The 20,488-nt window shown below is 44.1% G+C and overlaps 1 protein-coding gene across 1 annotated transcript in view; it reads right to left on the bottom strand.

The window, feature by feature from the left end:
* Window positions 1-20,488, bottom strand: part of LOC122783311 (glutamate receptor ionotropic, NMDA 3B-like) — a 67,269-nt gene that overhangs the window by 10,446 nt on the left and 36,335 nt on the right. The window contains exons 2-8 of the mRNA XM_044048032.1: window positions 18,386-19,086; window positions 13,367-13,863; window positions 12,154-12,425; window positions 10,366-10,602; window positions 7,678-7,824; window positions 7,270-7,415; window positions 3,183-3,298 (exon numbers count right to left, since the gene is read on the bottom strand). Of these exons, the coding sequence (XP_043903967.1) occupies window positions 3,183-3,298; window positions 7,270-7,415; window positions 7,678-7,824; window positions 10,366-10,602; window positions 12,154-12,425; window positions 13,367-13,863; window positions 18,386-19,086 (2,116 nt within the window). The remainder of the gene's footprint in view (window positions 1-3,182; window positions 3,299-7,269; window positions 7,416-7,677; window positions 7,825-10,365; window positions 10,603-12,153; window positions 12,426-13,366; window positions 13,864-18,385; window positions 19,087-20,488) is intronic.

Genomic DNA, 20,488 nt, shown 5'->3' with positions numbered 1-20,488 from the left:
ACTGTCCATCATTGTTAGACGTGGGCTGCTCCACCAGCTCACCCCAGCAACAAAATCAAAAACCTTCTGCCAGCCCGGCCTCATTTTGATCTTTAGCCACGGGTTAGACTCGCTCTGTCCCACTTCACTTGGCTTGTCCCCCTTACGCACACGGGAGACACATGTGTAACCTTCCACTCTCTCCCTGTCTCTCTCCCTGTCTCTCTCACCCACAAACGGCAGCAGTGAGCGCGGCTGCGCGTTCGTCTGCGATGTTATTATTAATGGCGTGTGTCTGGGCTGTCGTAAACATCTCCCAACAGCACTCAGTGGAGGCAGAGGCACAATGACACCGCCGCATCTCTCCCCCACTTAAGTAGCCTGAAGATTTCCGCAGAGCGTGTCGCCTGCAGTGACTCCACAGTCCCCTCTCCTCCGGCTCTCTGTATCTCCTGACCACAAACCGCTCCATAAATCCTTCCTCCGTCCTTCCTCACTAGGACCAAATAACACTTCTTCTGTTCTCTTTTTCCTCCAACCTTTCTCCCCCTCCCTCCCCTCTCTCTGTGTGTATCTCTCTCTCCTCCTCCCTCCCTCCCTCCCTCCGTCTGCTTGGGGTGAAGGTTTGTCTTGATTAGGGGACTCTGTTGGCTGCCTCTTTTATCACTCCCTGTGCAGAAAGGCGCAAACTGGCAGTGGGCAAATGAAAGCCCTCTATCTCCTTCTTGTGCTCCACTCCCACCTCGCTAACCCCCTACTCTGGCCCCTTCTCTACCTGTGTTATTCTCCTGCTTCCTTTATTCATCTCTTATTCTGTGTGTACTTTATTTTTTTACACCCTATCCTGTGTTTTGCTCTTACATTTCCTGTCTGGGCCATTTCCTGTTCGTTCTTTCTTCACCCTATGTCGGCTTATTGAGTTATTCTCTCTTATCCTATTCGTCATCGTGCAGGCTGTGGAGCCCCCCATACACTTACACTGTGTTTCAAATAGTCATCAAACGACCCAATCTACAGTCCAATTATACCTGTTTTCCCACATGCACAGTCATGCAGGAAGCCATCTCTGGCTCACTCTGACTGTTATATTCAAAAGGCCATTGAACATGAGTTGTACTTAAATTAAAATAGAGTGACTGATGCTGCACTTATAAGTTAGTGCCTGGTGCCATGTGGTTCCCTTACCTACTGTTTATTACTGTATGTCTCTCTCAGTAACACAGAGAGAAGAGAAAATTGAAACAAACACACAAGGTCGTGGACATTTAGGTTAGAGGTTAACTGCGACATGCAACCTTTTTTTTCTTTTTCGCCCAGCAGAGATTTCACTTTCAGCGTCACCTTCAGAAGGTGAGGTGCACGCGCGCACATGACATGTGACCGGGAACACTGTAAAAGTCGTAACAACCCGCTGGAACCTTTATTTACCTCGACGAAAGGGCGCAGCAGCCTTTTATTAACGCTGCGAATAATTTGTGCTGACAGACTGTCAGGAGGTTTTATTTCTAACAGGGACAGAATTTACGGCTGTTTAACTATAAAATAAATCAGACTGCTCAAAATCTGTAAGGAGCAAAAAGCATGCACATATTATTATTATTATTATTATTATTATTATTATTAAGGATCTGCATGATAACGTGATAATAACGCTCGTATGAGGCGTAATTAGCGCATTAGCCTTCAAACGCAATAGTATGAAAATGGAATAACGGTACACAGAAGAATGAAATTGATTCACTGACATATTGAGTCGCAGACAGAAGCCATACTGTTGTGATGCAAGTTGCAATTATGTTTGCCTGCTAAGTTAAAGATTTTGTGTTGGAGCGTGCCGGATATTGAGCCTGTTGTCAGTAGATGCAGGGCAGCAGGTCCCTCGCAGCGCATGTATCTTTGCAAATGTTTTTTTTTCTATCTTCAAAAGACAAGGCTTTATTATTTATAGATTATTATTTTGTCCGCCGCCGCAGCAGAAGAATATTGCACCAGCCTTGCAGGTGAAACTGGATTAACGAAACCCCTTTTAAAGTTGATTAGGACTCAGTGTAAGTGGATTTGAAAACGCTAAAAAAAACAAAAACATTAAGGCTACTAAAAAGCTATTATACGCTCTCTATTGTAACGAAGGATGAGCCACAAATAGATTTCAGAAAACAATAGTCCTTAGGCTCCTATGCTAGCAAAACCCTCCAATTCATGTGCATAATAACCGCACGGGCATGATTAGCTGTATTTGAGTGACAGTGGATTTGTCTATACTGTATGCTTCATGACAGCAGTGTAGTCAGTCAAAGCTGTGAGTTGAAGTCCAAAGTGTTCTGACTGGGCATTGCTGTGAATTATGGATGACTCCTTTTTACCCCGCAGCTTTAGGTTCATGCAGTGAATCCCCCGCGTGTTATTCTGTCAGTCAGTCTCGGACCAAAACTACATCTTTTTGATCTCCTTTCTGCTGTGTGTGCCACGTGAGGGTGTTTGACTGTGATGCACGGAAGACGAGGGCCTGTGGATTTGTACAGTTATCAAGTCTGTGCAGGTATTAGGACGCTTCCTTTTTTTTGTTTGTGTATTTCGTTAGAGCTGCTAGTGTGTGAACTCGATCACAGTGGGGATGTCTTAATAATAATAATAATAATAATAATAATAATAATACATGTATTTGTATAGCGCTTTCTATCTACATACAGTGCTCTATATATACATATTACAGACGCACTAAAACGGCGTCAGAGAGTACAAAGCAAACCGTTTACGACTGACGCAGCACAGTGAACAAGCGCGTCTTCAGCTTTGATTTAAACACCCACCGTCCTAAGATCACAGAGACCGCGTGGACACATAAACCTGTATTATGTCCGAGGGACGTGCGGGCGCAGGACCGCTTTCAAATTTTATAAGTAAGAAGTAGCAATAAAGTCGTTTTGATACGGTCCCTGAGGGAGCATTTGTACGTATATAGCAGCAGGGCAGAGGCAGAGGCAGGTGGACAGCTTCATCCCATCACACGACTGAACAACCAGGTTGATTGAGCAGCGGAATTCCCCGCTTGTGATTTCAGTCGTATGAGAAACAGCTATACTGAGAACCACAGAGGGACTGGTGCGGCGTCGAGAGGCTTATTCAGCGTTGTTGTGGCACCTCCATGGAACGACTATATAAGTGAAGTCTTCACATGTGTGCGTGTGTGTCGCTGTGGGCACCTTCAATGGCAAACGGCTTCCCCACAGTGAGCAGCTTGCACTCTGCGTCAATGGAGACCTCAAAGTCCAGCAGTGCTTTGTCCATGATGAATGCATCCAGGGTAGGAGGATCTGTCCTTCAACACCAACACACACACACACACACGTCACGACAGGAAGAGAGAGGCATTAATTACAGACAATTAGCAATTCAAGACCTGTAAATCAGATTTGTTTTTTTTTGTTGTTGTTGTTGTTGTTTTTTTTACCCCAAATTCTCCCAGACACTCCTGCAGGAACGCTGTATTTTGGGCTGTCATCCCACTTTGTCATTTATATAGGGGGACGGACTGTATTCCAAGACTGTGTAAACACATACATCATTAACTAAACCGGCAGCCTCTGTGGCTGCCTGATAAGGCATTATACACCGCCGAAGACTCTCGCATTGCATTCATATCGATCCAATTGACCCTAAGCGACCTGTAATTATAGACCGCTCCTCTGCGAGGAGCCACTGCCGCCGCTGATCACATTTGCCAGAGGATAAAGTTTTGGGATATAAAGTGCAACACACTGGATTACAATAACACACACCTACACACTACAGACAGGCGAAGATGCAGACAGCGTCATTGGTATAATGCATTCCCTCCTTACCTTAACCTTAACCATAAGAACTAAATGCCTAAACAACCCTAAAACTAGGTCTTAACCCTGAAAAAGCCCTTTAACATCGTGTGGACCTGACTAAATGTCCCCACAAATATAGGTTTCTAGTTTTCTTTTGCACACACACACACACTGTCGTCGGGGAAGCGGGAGAGCACAAACCAGACTCATCAAATTAATGCGAGACTTCTTCGTATGCAGGTCGTTTTGCGGCTAATCAAAAGGTTGACTTTACAAAGTCTTTGCTCTGCTGCAGGAAAGTGTGTTTTTCTCTGTGGACCTATCAAATATGAGGCGCAGGGAGAGGACAGAGAGTTCTTCTGGGATGTACGCGGGTTGGAAGTTTTCTGATGCCTGGCCTTGGATAAGAGCCTGCGTGTGTGTGTGTGTGTGTGTGTAAAACAGTGTCTGTTTAGACGTGAAGGTGTGTGGGTATGAGTGTAAGTTAAGGTGTGTGGTTGAGCATGCATATTTCCTCTGAGCCTATACATTTTGTGTGCAGCTGCATGTGTAACCCCCAGAGTTCTCTCTCCAGGAGGAAGATTTTTTATTTATTTTCTCCCCCCTCTAAGATATGAGAGCAGTATTGAGGTCGATAGTTCTGCCAACATAGTATTTTATTGCCTGAGTCTGGTTCCCTACACTGCTGTGACTTCACTTCTGCCTTTGCCATGCTTGCAAACAAACTCCACCTTCATCTTTTCTGTTCCCATCCTCCTTCTCTGAACAAGCGCTTTGCATCTCCCCCACTTGAATTACCAAGTCAGCACATGCACTATCGCCGCATCTCTGCTGCTGCTCTGTTAAGTAGGCACCATGTCTACGGAGAGCACAGCGGCAGCACCGAGCACGTTTTCCAGGATATGAATCTGTTCTCTTCATTCATACATCACGTCCGCACTCTGCAAAGTATAAAACTACTTTTAATTTTCCGGGGCAGTGTTGTACAGAGATCCCCTTACGTCCCAGAAAGGGTTGTCTTTTTAAATGTAGTGCACACAACATATAGGTCTTATGCACACAAGATATAATCTGATAAATATGATGATTAAAGAAATACTCCCATTAAAAACAAATTTTCCTCCTGATTAGACACAGATGTTTCAGCATCAGGGAGGTCACCTCTGCAGGCTAACAGCACAGTAACATAGTTAATGTATTCATCTGTATGTTATTGTTAACAACAACAACAACAAACTGATATTCTCTCTAAAGATTACATAATTGCAAACTCACTTAAGAAATGAAAGGTTATAAGGTTAAAAAAGGCAACTTTTCCCCATGGTCGACAAACTACAGGTGTAATAATGCCTTTTCAGTGTGCTCAGTCTGTATGAGTCTATACTATACAAGTTATTGTGATAAATGATCATTTTTAAAAGTAAAACTAACCAACACATTCAACAATAAAACGTAAAAATCAACTGTAATGATAATCCAATATTATAAACCTCTATAAAAGAGTAAAACATGCATTACAAGTACTTTTACTTGCAAATGTACGTATTTTACACTTAAATGATACGTTCATCGCAGTTTTAGTACGACCTTATGTTTACAAAAACTACTGACTGACCTTTCAGATCATGTCTAACGTCATGCATTCTTTGTGTCCGTGTGTGTTGAGCTAAAGTGACAAACACGATGCAGCAGAATGAGATTTAATTGAAAGGTTCTCCTCAGTACCATGTGACGCCACATTAAACAGGAGTGACCCGGCGCTTATGTGTTTTCAGCCTGGATTCGAGAAACATTAATAAGCCCGATGGAACACGCTGACACCGCGGCACCTCGTCCAAAAGTGTGATTACTTGTCTGATGTGTGACAAAAATGAAAAGCATTCACAATAACGAGTGTAATTATCCAGACAACAAACACACAGATGAGACTGAAAAGCTGACGCTGGTAATGCAAAGGGAGATTGTTTAAATTGTTGCTGTCATCTACAGTTACTGGCACAAAAGAGAAGAAGAACTGCTTCTACTTAGTCGGTAGAGAAAGTGTGTGAGGTTAGGACATATCTGCACTGCTCAGACAATCAGAGAATCAAGATGATGATTTAATGTCATCAAAACCAGGTTTTATGATAGTGGATTTTTCTATATTTGGACTAATGTAACAAAAAAAAAAAAAAAGAATAATTATATGCATTAAACTACACATAAAATGGTCAAATCCCAGTCTCACCTCAACTGACTTTACATGAGGGAGCAGTATTTATATGTTAACCATGCTTATGACTTATACAATGGGCTCATTTTGGACTACCTTTAAAAACCAGGTTAAAGACCTCTGCATTATTCTTTGGCAACTTACGATTATCTTAAAGTACTTTTATGTTCCTTTTGAAAAGCGTTCCCATCACTCAAATGTGCTTTTAATGCGCCGTGATGTATCTCCATTACGTTTTTATGCATTATGTTAAGCACTTCCAATTGCTTTTGGGCTCTCAACTGCTCTCTATTCATGTTTGACGTCTGATGCGACCATTACATTCTAACGCTCAACCCTTCTTACACACACACACACATGCTTTCACCTCACTTAAGCATGTGCCAGAATGAGTCTGGATGAAGTAAAAACTAATGCAAATGCAGTGTTACGTATGTGCATCTCACACAGTGATTTTTATCTCTGTGAGCTACGTAAAAAAATAAACAGCCACTAATGGGTTAGACAACATGACTCAAGGTGAAGAAAGAAAACAGTCAAAGAAAGGAAACGGCTGAACGGAACGTGCTCCTATCATTTGAGACACAAATGGAAACGGCAACAAAGAAACTGTCTAAGCAGAAAAATCAGAGCAGCCAAAATGTTAATTGATACAAACATCAAGTGACAAATGTTGGCAGATTTTGGTATTGAGTTGGTACACAGGCACTAAATTAACGAGTGGCTTTTAGAAGTGACATCCAAGTTCAACTTTCGACTTCATGGCTAGTGAATCAGGAAGTGTTGTGAAAAGCCTCTAATGGCTGTAAATGTGCAAATCTTGTTTTTTTTTTTACACCCATTCAACATGAAAAACAAGTCCAAATTTAAGTACGACTGGATTTGCAATTGAATCCCAAGTGTATGTGAGGTCTCTTCACAGAGAAGTTACTGAAGGATTTTGCATTGCCATTAGCGATAGAACCTGGTACCAGGCGATAGCGATACCGTGCCGTCACAGGAAGAGGCATGAGCAAGCCGAACGATGCCGAACTGTAGATCAGTTAAAAAGACTTCACGTTCCTAAAAACGTTGGGTTGATCTCCAACAATTACCAGGGAACTGTCTAAAATCTCTATATTTAACAGAGGAGTCTGGTGTATTTAACGTGACAAACCCTGCCGCTGTATTTCAGTCCAGCGACTGCGTCAGATGGAGTCTGTGCTACACTGAAAGTCACCGAGGCGAGGCGAGCTGGGACCATAGGCGTGTGCACGCACTTACTTTAACATATGTACCCCATCTGGGGTGGTGGGCTGGTTGAAGCGCCGCATGTAGTCGTGCATCTCCGGGAAACTCTTCTTCATGTAATCTTCAGCGCTGCTCTCCCTCACCGTGCCAAAACGAAAGCCCAGGGAAGGGTGGTGTAGCTGCGGATGAGATACATGACAGATGATTAAAAAGAGGGAGAGAGAGAGATGGGTTAGACATCATGATAATACTCGTATTAAATTCAATGTAGCCCTGAATTCCCAACAGGGTTTAAGGATATGGAAAGTGATAATCCTTCACAAATAAGTCCGCTCTTTACTCATTAGCTCGTCCTTGTATGAGATTAGTCTGTGCGAACATGTGGCTGTGTCTCTGTTTGTGCATGCAGATTCGAATTCACGTCCTTGTGTGCAGTCCGACCTTCTCGTCGTGGATCCCTGAGACCTGCTCAAAGGTCTTCTCCCCAACCATGACAGCAGCGAGGTTGGCGGTGTAACTGGACAGCACCAGCAGGCAGAAGATGGCCCAGAGGTTCATCAGGAAGCGGCCGGTCCAACATTTCGGAGTCTGCGGAGTGAAAAAAGAACAAAAGGAACAAAAGGAGATTAAATAACCGAGGTTTGTACGGAGCAAACAATCTGAACACTGTGACGCCAGGACTCTCAACCTCCCTCTCCTCCTTACATTGTCTGATTTCAACTGCAGAACACGGGTTAAGTGAAAACAATCAAATGAGACGGGAGGAAATCTGACAGAGAGACTGTGAGCCAAATCAGAAAACTCTTCCCATGAAATCGCTCGCCTCGAGGCAGGAATCCACCTGAAGACTAGAGTTCATTAATACTGTATATACAACCAATTAAAATCTACTTAACAGTTGAAGAAAGATGAATTTGCAGTCGCTGGAAAGGCTTGTGATTAACGACACATTAATTATACAAAGATGTTTGTTTCCCATTATTGAGAGGGTTGTGTTGAACTCTTAGGATAATTTGTTGTTGAACTGAAAGAGGGAAAATGGAGGATAGCAGACACATTAAAAATAAAAACACTCATTCCCTCCATGTAGTCTTTCTAAATAAACGTTAGTACACAGTATATATCATTTGTTTTCCCTTTATTTATTATTATTAGTGCTCCTTTGGCATGATGAAAGAAGATGATGAAGATAACGATCTGTGTCCTTCGTCGTCCAGTGTAGGCCTGTGTTTTTAGAAGGTAAGCAAATTTTCAATTTGTGCTTACAAGCTTTTTTTAAAAAAAAAATAAAAATACTGCAAACACACGAAGCTGACTTTGTTCTCGGTTCCCCAGATACTGTTGATTCTCAGATCAATATTTCAGCTTGAAAAGCCGGGTCCGTATAACTAGCTGGCTACTTCTTTTCTTTTTTTTTTGTCTTAAGCTGACAGATTTGAAGTAAGATCTATTTTACACGATGTAAGTACACACTCGGTTGCTTCGGCTAAAGCTGCGTTAAATATAGGAATAGAAAAATGTACTCAACACAAAAGAATTGCACTTTAGCAGCCTGTTATGAACCTACGGCTCCGTAAAATGAAGCACTGTATGCGCGAATGCATTATTTCTTACCATCATTTCATTCATGAGGTCATACCTATTTATATATTGTCAGTTATGTATATTTGTTGGGCTCCACTGTGGGGAAATAATACCACGAATGTTTGTTAAAAGATGAAATACTCGTGTTTGGACAGGACAGGCCATAAAAACTATAATATTTCTGCTTGTGGGCAGACGGGGCAGTAAATAAGTCACTAAAACAAAACATTAATCAGCGAATGTTTACATAATTCGGTGTAGTGAAACTCCAGCGGTTTCAGGTAACATCGGACGTTAGCTCGACGTTAGCTATAGCTATAGCTACAGCAGCTGCGTGCTCCACTTCCTCTCATCTGACTGATGTGATGCAGCATATAGGGTTCAGAAAGGTGCTCAAGGACACTGTAACGGGTCGTGGCGCCGCTAATGAACACAAAATGTTAGATGACACTTCCCGACTGTGAGGATCAAACCTGTGACCTTGCAATTATGGCAAAGTCCGCCTAATTACTTGGCCTCTGTTCCACTAAAGTCATTTGCTCAGCTCAGGGACAAAGCGTGATTATGTGCTTAAAGAAGTATTGTGAGGAGAGACACACTCATTGAGCAGGACAGGTAAAGGCTGGAATAATTTAAGCAAATTACTTTTTCGCTATTTTTCTGAATGTGCTGCAGGAAATAACCTAAGGTATCATAATGATGGATTTCTGGCACAGCGTGTTTCTGCCAAGAAGAGAAAGAAAGGAAAGCAGGGAAACGCATTTGTTTCCCCCACCAATGCCGTTATTAGAAATGTGCAAACTGTGAAAGTGTCGAGATCAGTCAGACCTGATGTGTTTCCTGGAGAACGCCGTTATGGCAACGCTACATTTACATCAAAATAATATGATATCTGTTTTTTTCTTCCTTCTTATTTTGCTGCTGCTGTTTTGAAAGTTAAGCGAGCGATTTTCATTTTTGTTTCACATTTGCATAAATATAAGACATTTGACGTCACACTCCTGTCTCACGCTGACCTTTGCTGACCCCACTCCCTTGGCCTCCCTGCCCACCTCCATGTTACCTCCATTCTGCGGCTTTTCTCCTCTGTGCTTACCCACTTACCCTTTCAACCTCACCTCACCTTCTTTCTGTCAGACTCCCCATTACCCTCTTTTTGAAGCCCATTTCTCGATTTGCACTCTCGCCATCCCACCCTCTTTCCCCTGCCTTCTTGTTTTCAACTTCGCGCCTGACTACTTATGGGAGCTGACCTCAACTCACTTCCATTTCCCCCCCCCCTTCATCCATCCCCATCATCCTCGTCGTAACTCCTTCAATCTCTGTCGGCCCACTTACCCTTTCCCCTCTCATACGGGGAGTATGTGCATTATCCTTCCCACACCTCTCTACTTCATCAATGCCTACCTTCTTTACCTCGCTCCATCATCTTCCTCCAAGCCATTTTCCCCCTCTATAACGTGTGCCCTCTCTGTTTTATACAGTCTTTCCAATACTGCACATCCTCTCGTCCTAAATGATGTCAATTTATCGCAGCGGCTTTACCTTGGTGGCAACGGTGCGTCCAAAGAGTATGGCATAGCAGAGGTTGAGGGCAGAGGAGTAGGAGAACACGCGGAGCCGGTTCCTGCCGTGCGGCGTCATGCCAAAGGGGCTGTTCCACTCGTACAGCGTGAGGAAGAGCGCGGTGAGGTGCAGCGTGACAAAGATGCCCACCCACATGGACCAGTGGAGAGGCCACATGAAGGCGCCGATGGGAGCCGCAGTATCCCGGCTACGAACCTGATGAGTGAGAGAGGTTCTGGAGGTCAGTGCACTACAACACTACAACACCTGAGAAAACACAACAGCACTGGCGCATTATACATTACATTATGTTGTTATTATTAGGGCTGTCAACATTTCATTTAAATCATTTAAATGAATAAGGACCGACTTTTAGGTAGAAGAGAGGAGAGAAACTGTGTTTAAAGTTTAAAGAAATTAATTTAAATACATTCATTCCATGATTTTATATAAATAAAGATTATTTTCGCGATTAATCACTATTAATTACATAAAATTGTGTGAGTAATTCGTAAAAAATAATAATTTGACAGCCCTATTTATTATACATTCATAGTCTCCTGATGAAGTCTGCAAATGACAATTCAAAAGAGACCTTCTCCCCAATGACGGTTGTGTTTGGCTTGTCCTTACCTATATGTTATAGTGAATGGTGCAGTGTTGTTTGTGTAGTTGTAATTCTTTGAGAAACGTTTGGGTGACCGGTTGAAGCATTTACTGACATAGTGAAGTGTTTACTGAAATGCTGCAGTGTGTTGATCTTCAGGGCCACCATAATACGCCGCGGAAATGAAGCATTTCATTTCCAAGGCTACAATGCCACTCGCGGATGAAACATGCCCACACGGATTAGGTATAACTATACCATAGAATAACCTCTGTTAAGATAGTAAAACATTAAAAGGTTAAATGAAATGACCATAAAAACAGCGGCATGAAGTTCTGAGTGACAGAAATAAGGCAACAAATCACACACATGCAGCATGTGAAGTATTCTGATTAGACAACTTCTCTTAAACACTCCGTGGCGCCATTTTGTTTGTTTTTTTAATTGCATACGTTGTTTTTCATTTTGCGCTATTCATCGGTTCGTAAGGACGAGAAATTAGCTTTCTCGAGTGGTCATAATATTTTTGAATCATATTATGAAACGCAGTTTGTCAGGCAGAGAGAAATCAAATAATAACTGCAGAATATACGAGGGTGACGATAGCTACTTGAAATGTAGATTAAATATACAGAACAGCTCTCATTATGAGCCTTCATAATAAACATACCCGCAAAGAAATCGGCAAACTAATTATTCCCCCAACTAATGATCTCCTGTCCCTTACCAGTGTGAGCAGGCCATGAGGGGAGAAATTAAAGCCGCAGAGCGTAACGTTTGTATACAAACAAATGCCATTTACGGAGTTTGTCATTGACGGGAGCTGCTGGTGTATACACACAGATGCTCCCTCATCAGCTTTGCTTGAGCGAGCCCGTTTCTCAGACAAAGGACGAAGACTAAACAGAGGCGGAATGATACGATGGAAAACAACAATTACCCATAGTTCCACACGGCACATTTAGATAGTAGGAGGCCGCAGTGTCAAATAATACTTGGGAGGCCGTCAGCCGGAGAGAGAGGCGGCACTTTGACAAATGAGAGTAAGATTAAAAATGGCAACGCTGCCACAGACTCGCTGCATATTTCCAAGAGATGCCTTGCACTGTAGAAAAGCATTAAGAATGCAAACAAAGGAATGACAGAGTAAGCAGAGTTACCAGGATGCCCAGGCTGGTGGAGTAGAAGGGCGAGGTGAAATCGATGACTCTACTCCTGGCCGAATTGATGGAAAACGACGTGACCGCCATGTCAGCCGCTCCGCTCTGCAGGTCCCCGACCAGCCCCGTCCAGCGCCCGGTCCCGCTGAACGCGCCGTACTTCCCGTCCCCAACAATGTAGAGGTCGAAGGTGAAGCCCATGTCTTCGGCCAGCTTTTCCAACAAGTCGATGCAGTAGCCATAGCAACACTTCCTGAGGTCCTCCGGCAGGTCTAAAGGATAAAAAGGTGACACTTTCAAAATGTGTGCGGTGGGTACATTTTTGGAAATGAGTCCACGACTGTCAAATATGTGGAATGGAAAATGTCCTCGTCGGTCACATGTCATCTCTTCTGTTTTAATGACCTCCGCATCCTGAATAGAGCGACATGGAGTCATATTAACTCGTGGGCTGGACAGAAAAACATACCATTTTCTTGCAAAGGTCACTCATTTTACATTTAAATGAATTACCCTTTAAGTGGGGCATTTTTCAACTTGAACTGTATCAATTTCTTTCAATCAAAAAACAAAAACTCACTTGCTTTACCTTACCTTGTCAAATGAATAATTCTTGTGTATCGGTGTAAAAAGCAGGTTCAGGAATGCATCTAAACTTATGTTGTGCCTAGTATGTGTTATGATGACAATTATTGCTATACAGTAGTGTATTACAGATCTTGTTGATTTAACACGTTTAATATCCTTTGTTCATTATAAATAGCACAATGCTATTAAACTGAACTGGAACATCCCCTGGGGATATTTTTTTTCCCCAACTTGCAATATCAGAAGAACCTCATCACCATTAACATATTACCACAGTGCCTGGATGTGCAACAATAATGCACAATGCACGGTTATTGTCTTGTTTGGCTGACAGTGGCCGAGCTGGCACCAAGTGAATGGCAGTCTTGTCGTTTATGATCAGTCCGTCTCAGCTCTGAACCGTTGTTGCCAACATGCAGCATGAGCCTTTCAGATTTGTCTTGATATAAAACATGATCCCTTATTGATTTCATATCAAAACTCCAGGCTTGGGGAGAAGCTGCACAGATGTGGCCAGTGATAAAATAATGACATAAACAAAGATATATTCTTTGCAGTGGAAGCTTAGACATTTACATAAAACTCACCACAGCGTCCTAAGGAGAAATATCGAATGGAAACTCACCGATGCCCTCCCAGTCTGCAGTTGTAGCGTTCGGGTTGTGCAGCTGGTTGAAGAGGCTGTTGATGACGTCAGACCGGTTGGTTCTGGGGTCCAGACAGAGCTGACCAGCTGGACACAGTCCATCCTCGTCCACCTCGCGCGTGAAAACAAACGGGTGTTCCACCAGCGTTACCACGCGCAGGCGGTGTCCCTCGACGGACAGTCCCGGTCTCCAGCGTCCTCCGGCGTTACTGTCGCCCTGGCCATCGCCTCCTCTCACGCCTGCCCCAAGACCTTGCCCTTGGCTGCTCCCGAATCCTCCCACCAGCCCCAGGATCCCTCCCTCTAGCTCCAGTCGGCCCCGAGTCCACTGGCCCACGGTGACCCACGCCGGCTGGCCCAAAGCTCCCCTCTTCAGACTCCACACGTGGAACAGCTGGGAGGAGAGGATCCGAGAGAGACCGGAGTCCACCTGGATCAGGCCTGTGGCTCCAGTGAACGAAGTGTTGGAGAGAAATCTGAAAAGGACAGACAGAGACTGTATAAATACACTGAATTTGTATATATTATTGTGGCTATGACACAAAAGTGACAGCATTTATACAGGAAGATATCACTCTACCGCAGTAATATATGACATAAGCAAAGTAAAGTTACAAACACACTATTTATGCAGGAACATGTAGCTGTAAATCGCAATAATCGCAATACTGCGTCGCATTACTACTGTATTTATGAATGAAAACACTCCAAAATCACACATAAATAACCGTTTCTGGAAAAAAAGGCTAAATGTATACAGTATCGTATCATTAATACTCTCAACAATCAGGAAAATACTGCTGAGTCACAGTGACACATGCAATGACTGTGAGGTTGCACTGTCATTTATTGTAAATAAAGCCACAGTACTTTTTGCTGTGAAGGAAAGCGAAAAAGACAAAAAAAAAAAAAAAAAAAAGGCAGGGAGAAGGTTAAATGCTGGTGCAGACAGACATGGTCTGGTTGTGCAGCTTTAGAAAGTCTAGTCTCAGATGGGTAATTGCATCTCCCACAAAGTCATAATTAAAAGTTAATGCAGTGCAGAAAGGGTCTCCTCCTATCTGTGAGTCCATACAGGCAGTCATTGCTATTCGTCTCACTTGCCTGGTGACCCGCATTGGTCTTTATGGTAGAATATATTAGAAGGAGAAATCCCTGCCTGCACATAATTCTGCCCCGGCCTCTTCAACCATGCAGGGATTGTTAGCGCACGTCTGAGCCTCCGGTCTGTATTTGATCGCGCCGGCATCGTCAGGTGAAGCCACACGTGTGCCGTTTGATCGCGTCTTGATATGTGTGTTTGGGGGTGGTCAGGAGGTCACAGGGGTTGTTTAAATGTGAAAGAAAACAGGGATCACTGCATTCGATGTGTGTTGAACCGCGCGGGGGCCTGTTGATTAGGCGACGTCTTGGGGTCAAGGCTGGAAATGGCTTGTTTTCCTTCCTGTTACTGGAAGCTCCTTTACGCAGCTTTTCCTCCTCTCGTTTGGTTTTATCGCCTCGTTCTCTCCTCCTATAAAATGATGTGTAAGTATTGATGAGCATATACTGTAGCGGCTGCCGGAGAACTTTGGCCATTAAACGTGGGGGAATGCAGAGGCAAAATTAAAGGACTAAATAGATCACAAGCGTCATTAACCTCACCTCCAAAACCCAAGCCTGCGTGGACCAAAGCGCTTCTGCCCCCACACAGAACAATATATTAATAGAGAGGACTGCATGAAAGGGATTTGTGTATTCTGCTCCATGCCCGCATTCTTCTTCGCGCGGTGATTTACGACAACAGCACAATATCAATTCATAAGCCCCATTTTTGCGCCATCATTTAAAAGAACCTGATTAAAAACTTCTTTTGGTAGGAAAGCCGTTCCCGTCCCGTTCCACGCTAACTTATGTTTCCTCATCAGCCGCTCCCTCGGTCTCTCTGACCATAAAGTAGAAGTGCGAGCCGTTTGCCTCACACTGAAATCACTCATGGTAATAGTGCGGCTGAATCATCATATCCCTAAGACAGCAGATTCATCAAGCCAACCCACTCCAGACTTATACACTATAGTAGTTGTTGCAGCTGGCCACCACAGCGTAGTATATAAAAACATTAACCATCGTCTTTATTTTACATCTGCGGCCAGAGCCGGAAAAATCACAAAGCCCAAACAAGAGTGGGAGATAATAGAGAGGGCGAGAGCGGGGACATAGCATCAACTTTTAGTTATGGAGTCAGTGGGTTGCATTTTAAAGGATGCCAGTGCCGGCTGATGAGTCAAAAGACTAATACCTGGCTCCTGTTTACACAGCCGAGTGGAATCGTAAATGATGACTCCATAAGAGAGTCCCGGGGCATTTGCGTCATTTGCTTATCGCTCCATCTCCTTTGGAGTTTTGGAGGAAAGTTTACTCCCTCTGTCTCTGTCTGCCTGTCTGCCTGCCTGTCTGCCTGTCTGTCTGTCTTTTCAGTGGGGAATGATAAAAGACTTGCTTGTTGCGGTGGTTTAAATCTTATCAGGGGAGATGGAATCTGGATGGCAGCTGTGTCGAGTGAGACTGGCACATCTCACTCTCTGATAACAACGCTCTGTTCCCCTCCCTCCTTTCTTCTTCTCTCCTCCCTCCATCACTTTCCACATGAGATTCTCCTCCCTTAACTTTGATTTTATTCATACATTTCCTGAGCTGTTTCCTACGCCCCATGTCTTTCATGTATCTGTTTGTCTTTGATTACTTTCTTCATCTCTCTCTCTCTAATATATTTTTCCAGATAAGCGCCCGGGGACTTTTTTTTTTTTTGATTCTGCACATTTTTGGAAGAACAACAATCAGAGGAGGCTGGGTTTTATCCTCATTGCACATAGGTTAGAACTGAAAATAGTCATATTTGTGCTTCCTCATACCATTGTCTCTCGTTAATAACTGCAGTCATCCTCTCTTTCGCTCCCTCCCTCCCTCCCTCCCTCCCTCCCTGCCTTCCTGGCTCTGTCCCTTGGGCATTGAGCTGTTAATTGCCTTTTCCATGTTGAAGTCTCTCACTTCCTTCAGCTTTGTTAGGGTGCTCCGAAGCAACGGCACGTCTGGCTGGTGCAGGGGTTTGGGATAAGGATCGGGGGAGTACACACAGCCGGGGCCAAGAATTACATCTGCACCGGTTTGAATAGTGCGGTGGGCATGACCTCTTTTATCAGGCCCTCGCAGGCCAGGAACAAAGGTCACTGCCATCACACGTGGAGGACTCCATATAAATAGTCTATCCTGATAGCGTAGACGGAGTCATAATTGGCTCTGTACAAAGACTGTGACATTCCCCCGGTGTCCAGATTTGAAGTCTGTGAAAGCGCAAGGCTGCATTTATAACTAGTAGGTGTGGGAGGAACAATTTTAAGACATTTTCCAGTTACAGTGTCAGCTGTTTATTATTGAAGGATCCCATTGTGCCGTGTTCTGTTTTGAGAGGCTATATTTTTTTTTTTCATTTTGGCCCAGCGTTTGATTTCATTTCATCAGTGAACACTGAGTAGACAAAGCAAAAAAAGAAATACTTTTTTTTTGTTTATCTTGCTCCGGGTAACAAAAAGTATGTGTTTGATACTTTGATACTATCAATTTATGTCTTTCTTACGTAAATTGGAAATGCAATACAAACTGTGATACAATTTAAACTTGACGAGCCCTAATAGCGCTACGTTCTCTTTAATTCACATCGGTGTGTAAAAACAAAACTTCATCACAGTCCTGTCAACGCGGCGATTGCACAATATAGAAGGTTTATTCCTCTAAGGAAAATGAATGTCTGTATTCAATTCAAAGTCAATTTGTCCAGTCGCTGTTGGAACATGTCTTCTTGAAAGTGGTGGCCTGACTGACAGGTACGACACCGTCGTCCCATAAATCCACTTTGCTGGCGTGGCTAAAAAAAATTTAATTACATTAAACGTAATAAACGGGTTTTTAACAGTAATAGTGAATGTCAAATAATATTGCTTTCAAAAGCAACTCCCCATCCGCTTGTTTTAGCCGCTGGCCCTTCATGCCAAACGGTTTCTGGCATCCCAGAGCTCAAGTAAAACTGCAGGAGGAGGAAGAATTCAGCTTGTGATTACGTGGGTGTTGGTAATGATAATGCTCAGCTGGCAGGCACCGCGTGCGTTTAATATTTGCCGTGGGCCCCGTTTTAAACCACAGACCCTCTCGGAGTAAGAAAATATCCATGCGAACTGGCAGAAAAGAAATACGCCATATTTTTTTTTTGAATGGGTTAATGCCACGTTTGCTGCCGTCGCATATCGCAGGGTGAGTCAACAAATGTGAGGGTTTCACTTTTTTTAGCCTTTAAGTAAAAACGTTTAAGATGTATTTCAAGCTTTATCGTATCAGAGAACGCACCTTGACGGACCACTTCAGAAGCTGCAAGAAGAAACAGATAAAACTCCCATGGTGTCGACACTATGCCACATACAAAACCTCCTCCCCACCCTCGAGCGTGACAGCATGACTTGAAAGTTGCCACCCGATGGCGCAGAGGACAGACAAGGGCGGCAGCAAATTCGGTGTCATTCAGCGCCGTGACCCGAGGCATTCAATTGCAGCTTGTGAGTGTATATTTAACGCCATATCGCATCATTATCGATTTAAATGTGCGTACTTTTCTGACTGAGTCATTTTTGGAAAAGGAACGGGTTAGACTGATCGCTGCAGGTTATTGAGAGAGAGACTATTTAAAGGCTATCGTCCGAGTCTGACTGTACCACTGCTAACCCCATGCTGCCTAAAGCAATATGTTGAATTTTTTTTTTTTTGCGAAAAAGTTTTTCAATCATCCACTCTGCAGAAGTTTTCTCGGACAAATGTGCAAGGGCTGCAGGGCATAGCACTCAAACTGACCCCAGTCTTGGTGCATGAGTGTTGAGAGTGTTTAACATCTTACCGTGAAAGGGTTGGCTCCCTGAAACCACCTTCCACTCCCCACAAATGAAACAAGCCCACGTATAAACTATGTGTGCGTACCTGGCAAGATACTGTCCTGAGGACGGCAGCTCGTGGACGCTTGGCTTGTCATAACAGTTCACCGTATTCTGGACCAGCGCCAAGTCCGGCCTCACCATGGTTGCCGCAGTGACTGCTCGGCCAATCAGCTGCAAAGCATCCCGAATGTAGAAACTGATTGGCTTGCGGCCAACCTCCCCATAGGCTAGCAGTCCAAGGGGGCCTCCCAGAGTGTGCAGCGAATCTGGAGACAGGGGGTATCCCATGATCCACTGCAGCGCTGGAAGTGATGGATTGAGGCGCTGAGCGACCCGCAGGACAGAGGAGAGGCACTCGGGGTCAGAGCCCAGGAGGAGAACGGTGGAGATGGGAGAGGGGGAGCGCAGGAAACGAGTGGAGAGAATCTTCAATGCCTCCTCCTCCATCTGATCCTCCCTCCTCTCCTCGCTGGCCTCCCCCCTTCTTTCCCCGCCCCCCGTGATGTGTGTCAGGTTGATGATGTCCCACAAATGCCACGTAGAACCATTGTGTCTCTGCAGGTGCGACAGCAACCCGTCACCTCCTTCCTCCCACCCAGGACACATCACAGCTGCTCCTCCCCAGCTCCCTTCCCTCTGGCTCCCTCGGTCTCTGTCCTCTTGTCCTCCCTGCAGGACGGCCAGCAGCAGGCTGCCCAGGGTGGATGGAGGCACACGGGCTGACATCTGCAGGTGGAATTGGTTCTACAGGAAGAAAAAAAAAAAAGAAGACGACGACAGTGGGATAGTTAGTGCGAACATATAAATATAGAAGGTGCAGAGAAAAAAAAGAAGAAGATCAAAACAGAGATTAATAGACATAGTCAAACCCCAACACCTCAGGGCTGAACTTCAAATCAGATTAAAAGCAGCTTTTATGAGCACCAGAGTGCTGCGAAAACACTTCCTGTTGCTGCAGTAATTCACCACAACACTGATCAGAAACAATCAGTCACATTTGTTCATTATCTCTCTCGCTCTCTCTCTCTCTCTCTCTCCTAAGAAGAGGAGTCACGCTGGTGCAAACAAGGAGTCAATGATTCGCGTCTAATCTGCAGCATCACAGTTGGCTTGGCAAGACAACAGTAGTATCCACAGTTCATCCAGATGCCCGCATTTCCAAACGCCGCCGACAACACTGGCGCGGTTCATACGGTTCCAAAATGGATAACACTGTTGTCCTTGAATGCAGCTCACAGATGGACCTTCCCCCTCCTTCCTTTGGGGCTTCTATCCATTTTTCATCCTATCACTGCTCAAGGCAAGGTTGGTTGGTTGGTTGGTTGGGGGTTGTTGAGGGGTTGTTTCATACAGAGAGCTCAAAGTTTAGCTTAGCATAACTTAAGACCCGCTTTGAATGGCTTAGCTTCACTGCACTGAGATGAAAGCTACGGACCGCGTGCCTTGCTCAAAAACAACCTCAGGTAGCAACACATGCGCACTTTCGACATCTCTGGGACACATTCCCAAGCACGCACACACACACACACACACACACACACACCAACATGATCTCGTGCACTGTCAAATACTGTTGTCCTATGACACTGACGGGATCCAGTGGGAACACTTTTAACCTTGGAAACGATTTGTTTCAGTTCACTGAAGTGCAGTTTTTTTATCACGCGTTCAATTTCAATTACAAACTGGTGTAAGCAAAATCGAGCGAAACTTTTCTTTGAAACACAAACGGCCGCGACATTTCTATTATCATTTTTCCTTTCATGACACTTGAATCATTTCCAAACGGTCCGTCTGTCATCGTGTTTACTTAAGCATTAAAACACTATTTTTGTTTGTTTTCAGCTCAGTGAGCAGGTCTTTGAGATGATGATATAATATAAGAAAATAAACACTTCAGTTTCCAATAGGGTCCGCTTACCATTCAGTGCTCCGGCGTAATTTTTTTTTCCCCTCGTAATGTTTTATGTGCTTCAGCGCAGCGATGAACTTCAGAAGCAAAACGCAACAGGAAAAAAGAGTCTCTGACAACTGTTTTTAAGATCCAGTAAGCAAGTAACAGCAATTCATAACATTAAAACGGGTCATCGAACATTTCTTAGTGCGTTTAGATCACACGCGGGCAACATAAGGCCCCTGGGGCCGG

Source organism: Solea senegalensis, linkage group LG16 (genome assembly GCF_019176455.1).
Source record: "Solea senegalensis isolate Sse05_10M linkage group LG16, IFAPA_SoseM_1, whole genome shotgun sequence".
Taxonomy (NCBI): domain Eukaryota; kingdom Metazoa; phylum Chordata; class Actinopteri; order Pleuronectiformes; family Soleidae; genus Solea; species Solea senegalensis.
The sequence above is the reverse complement of the archived record's forward strand: the minus strand, read 5'-3'. Positions and strand labels throughout refer to the sequence as shown.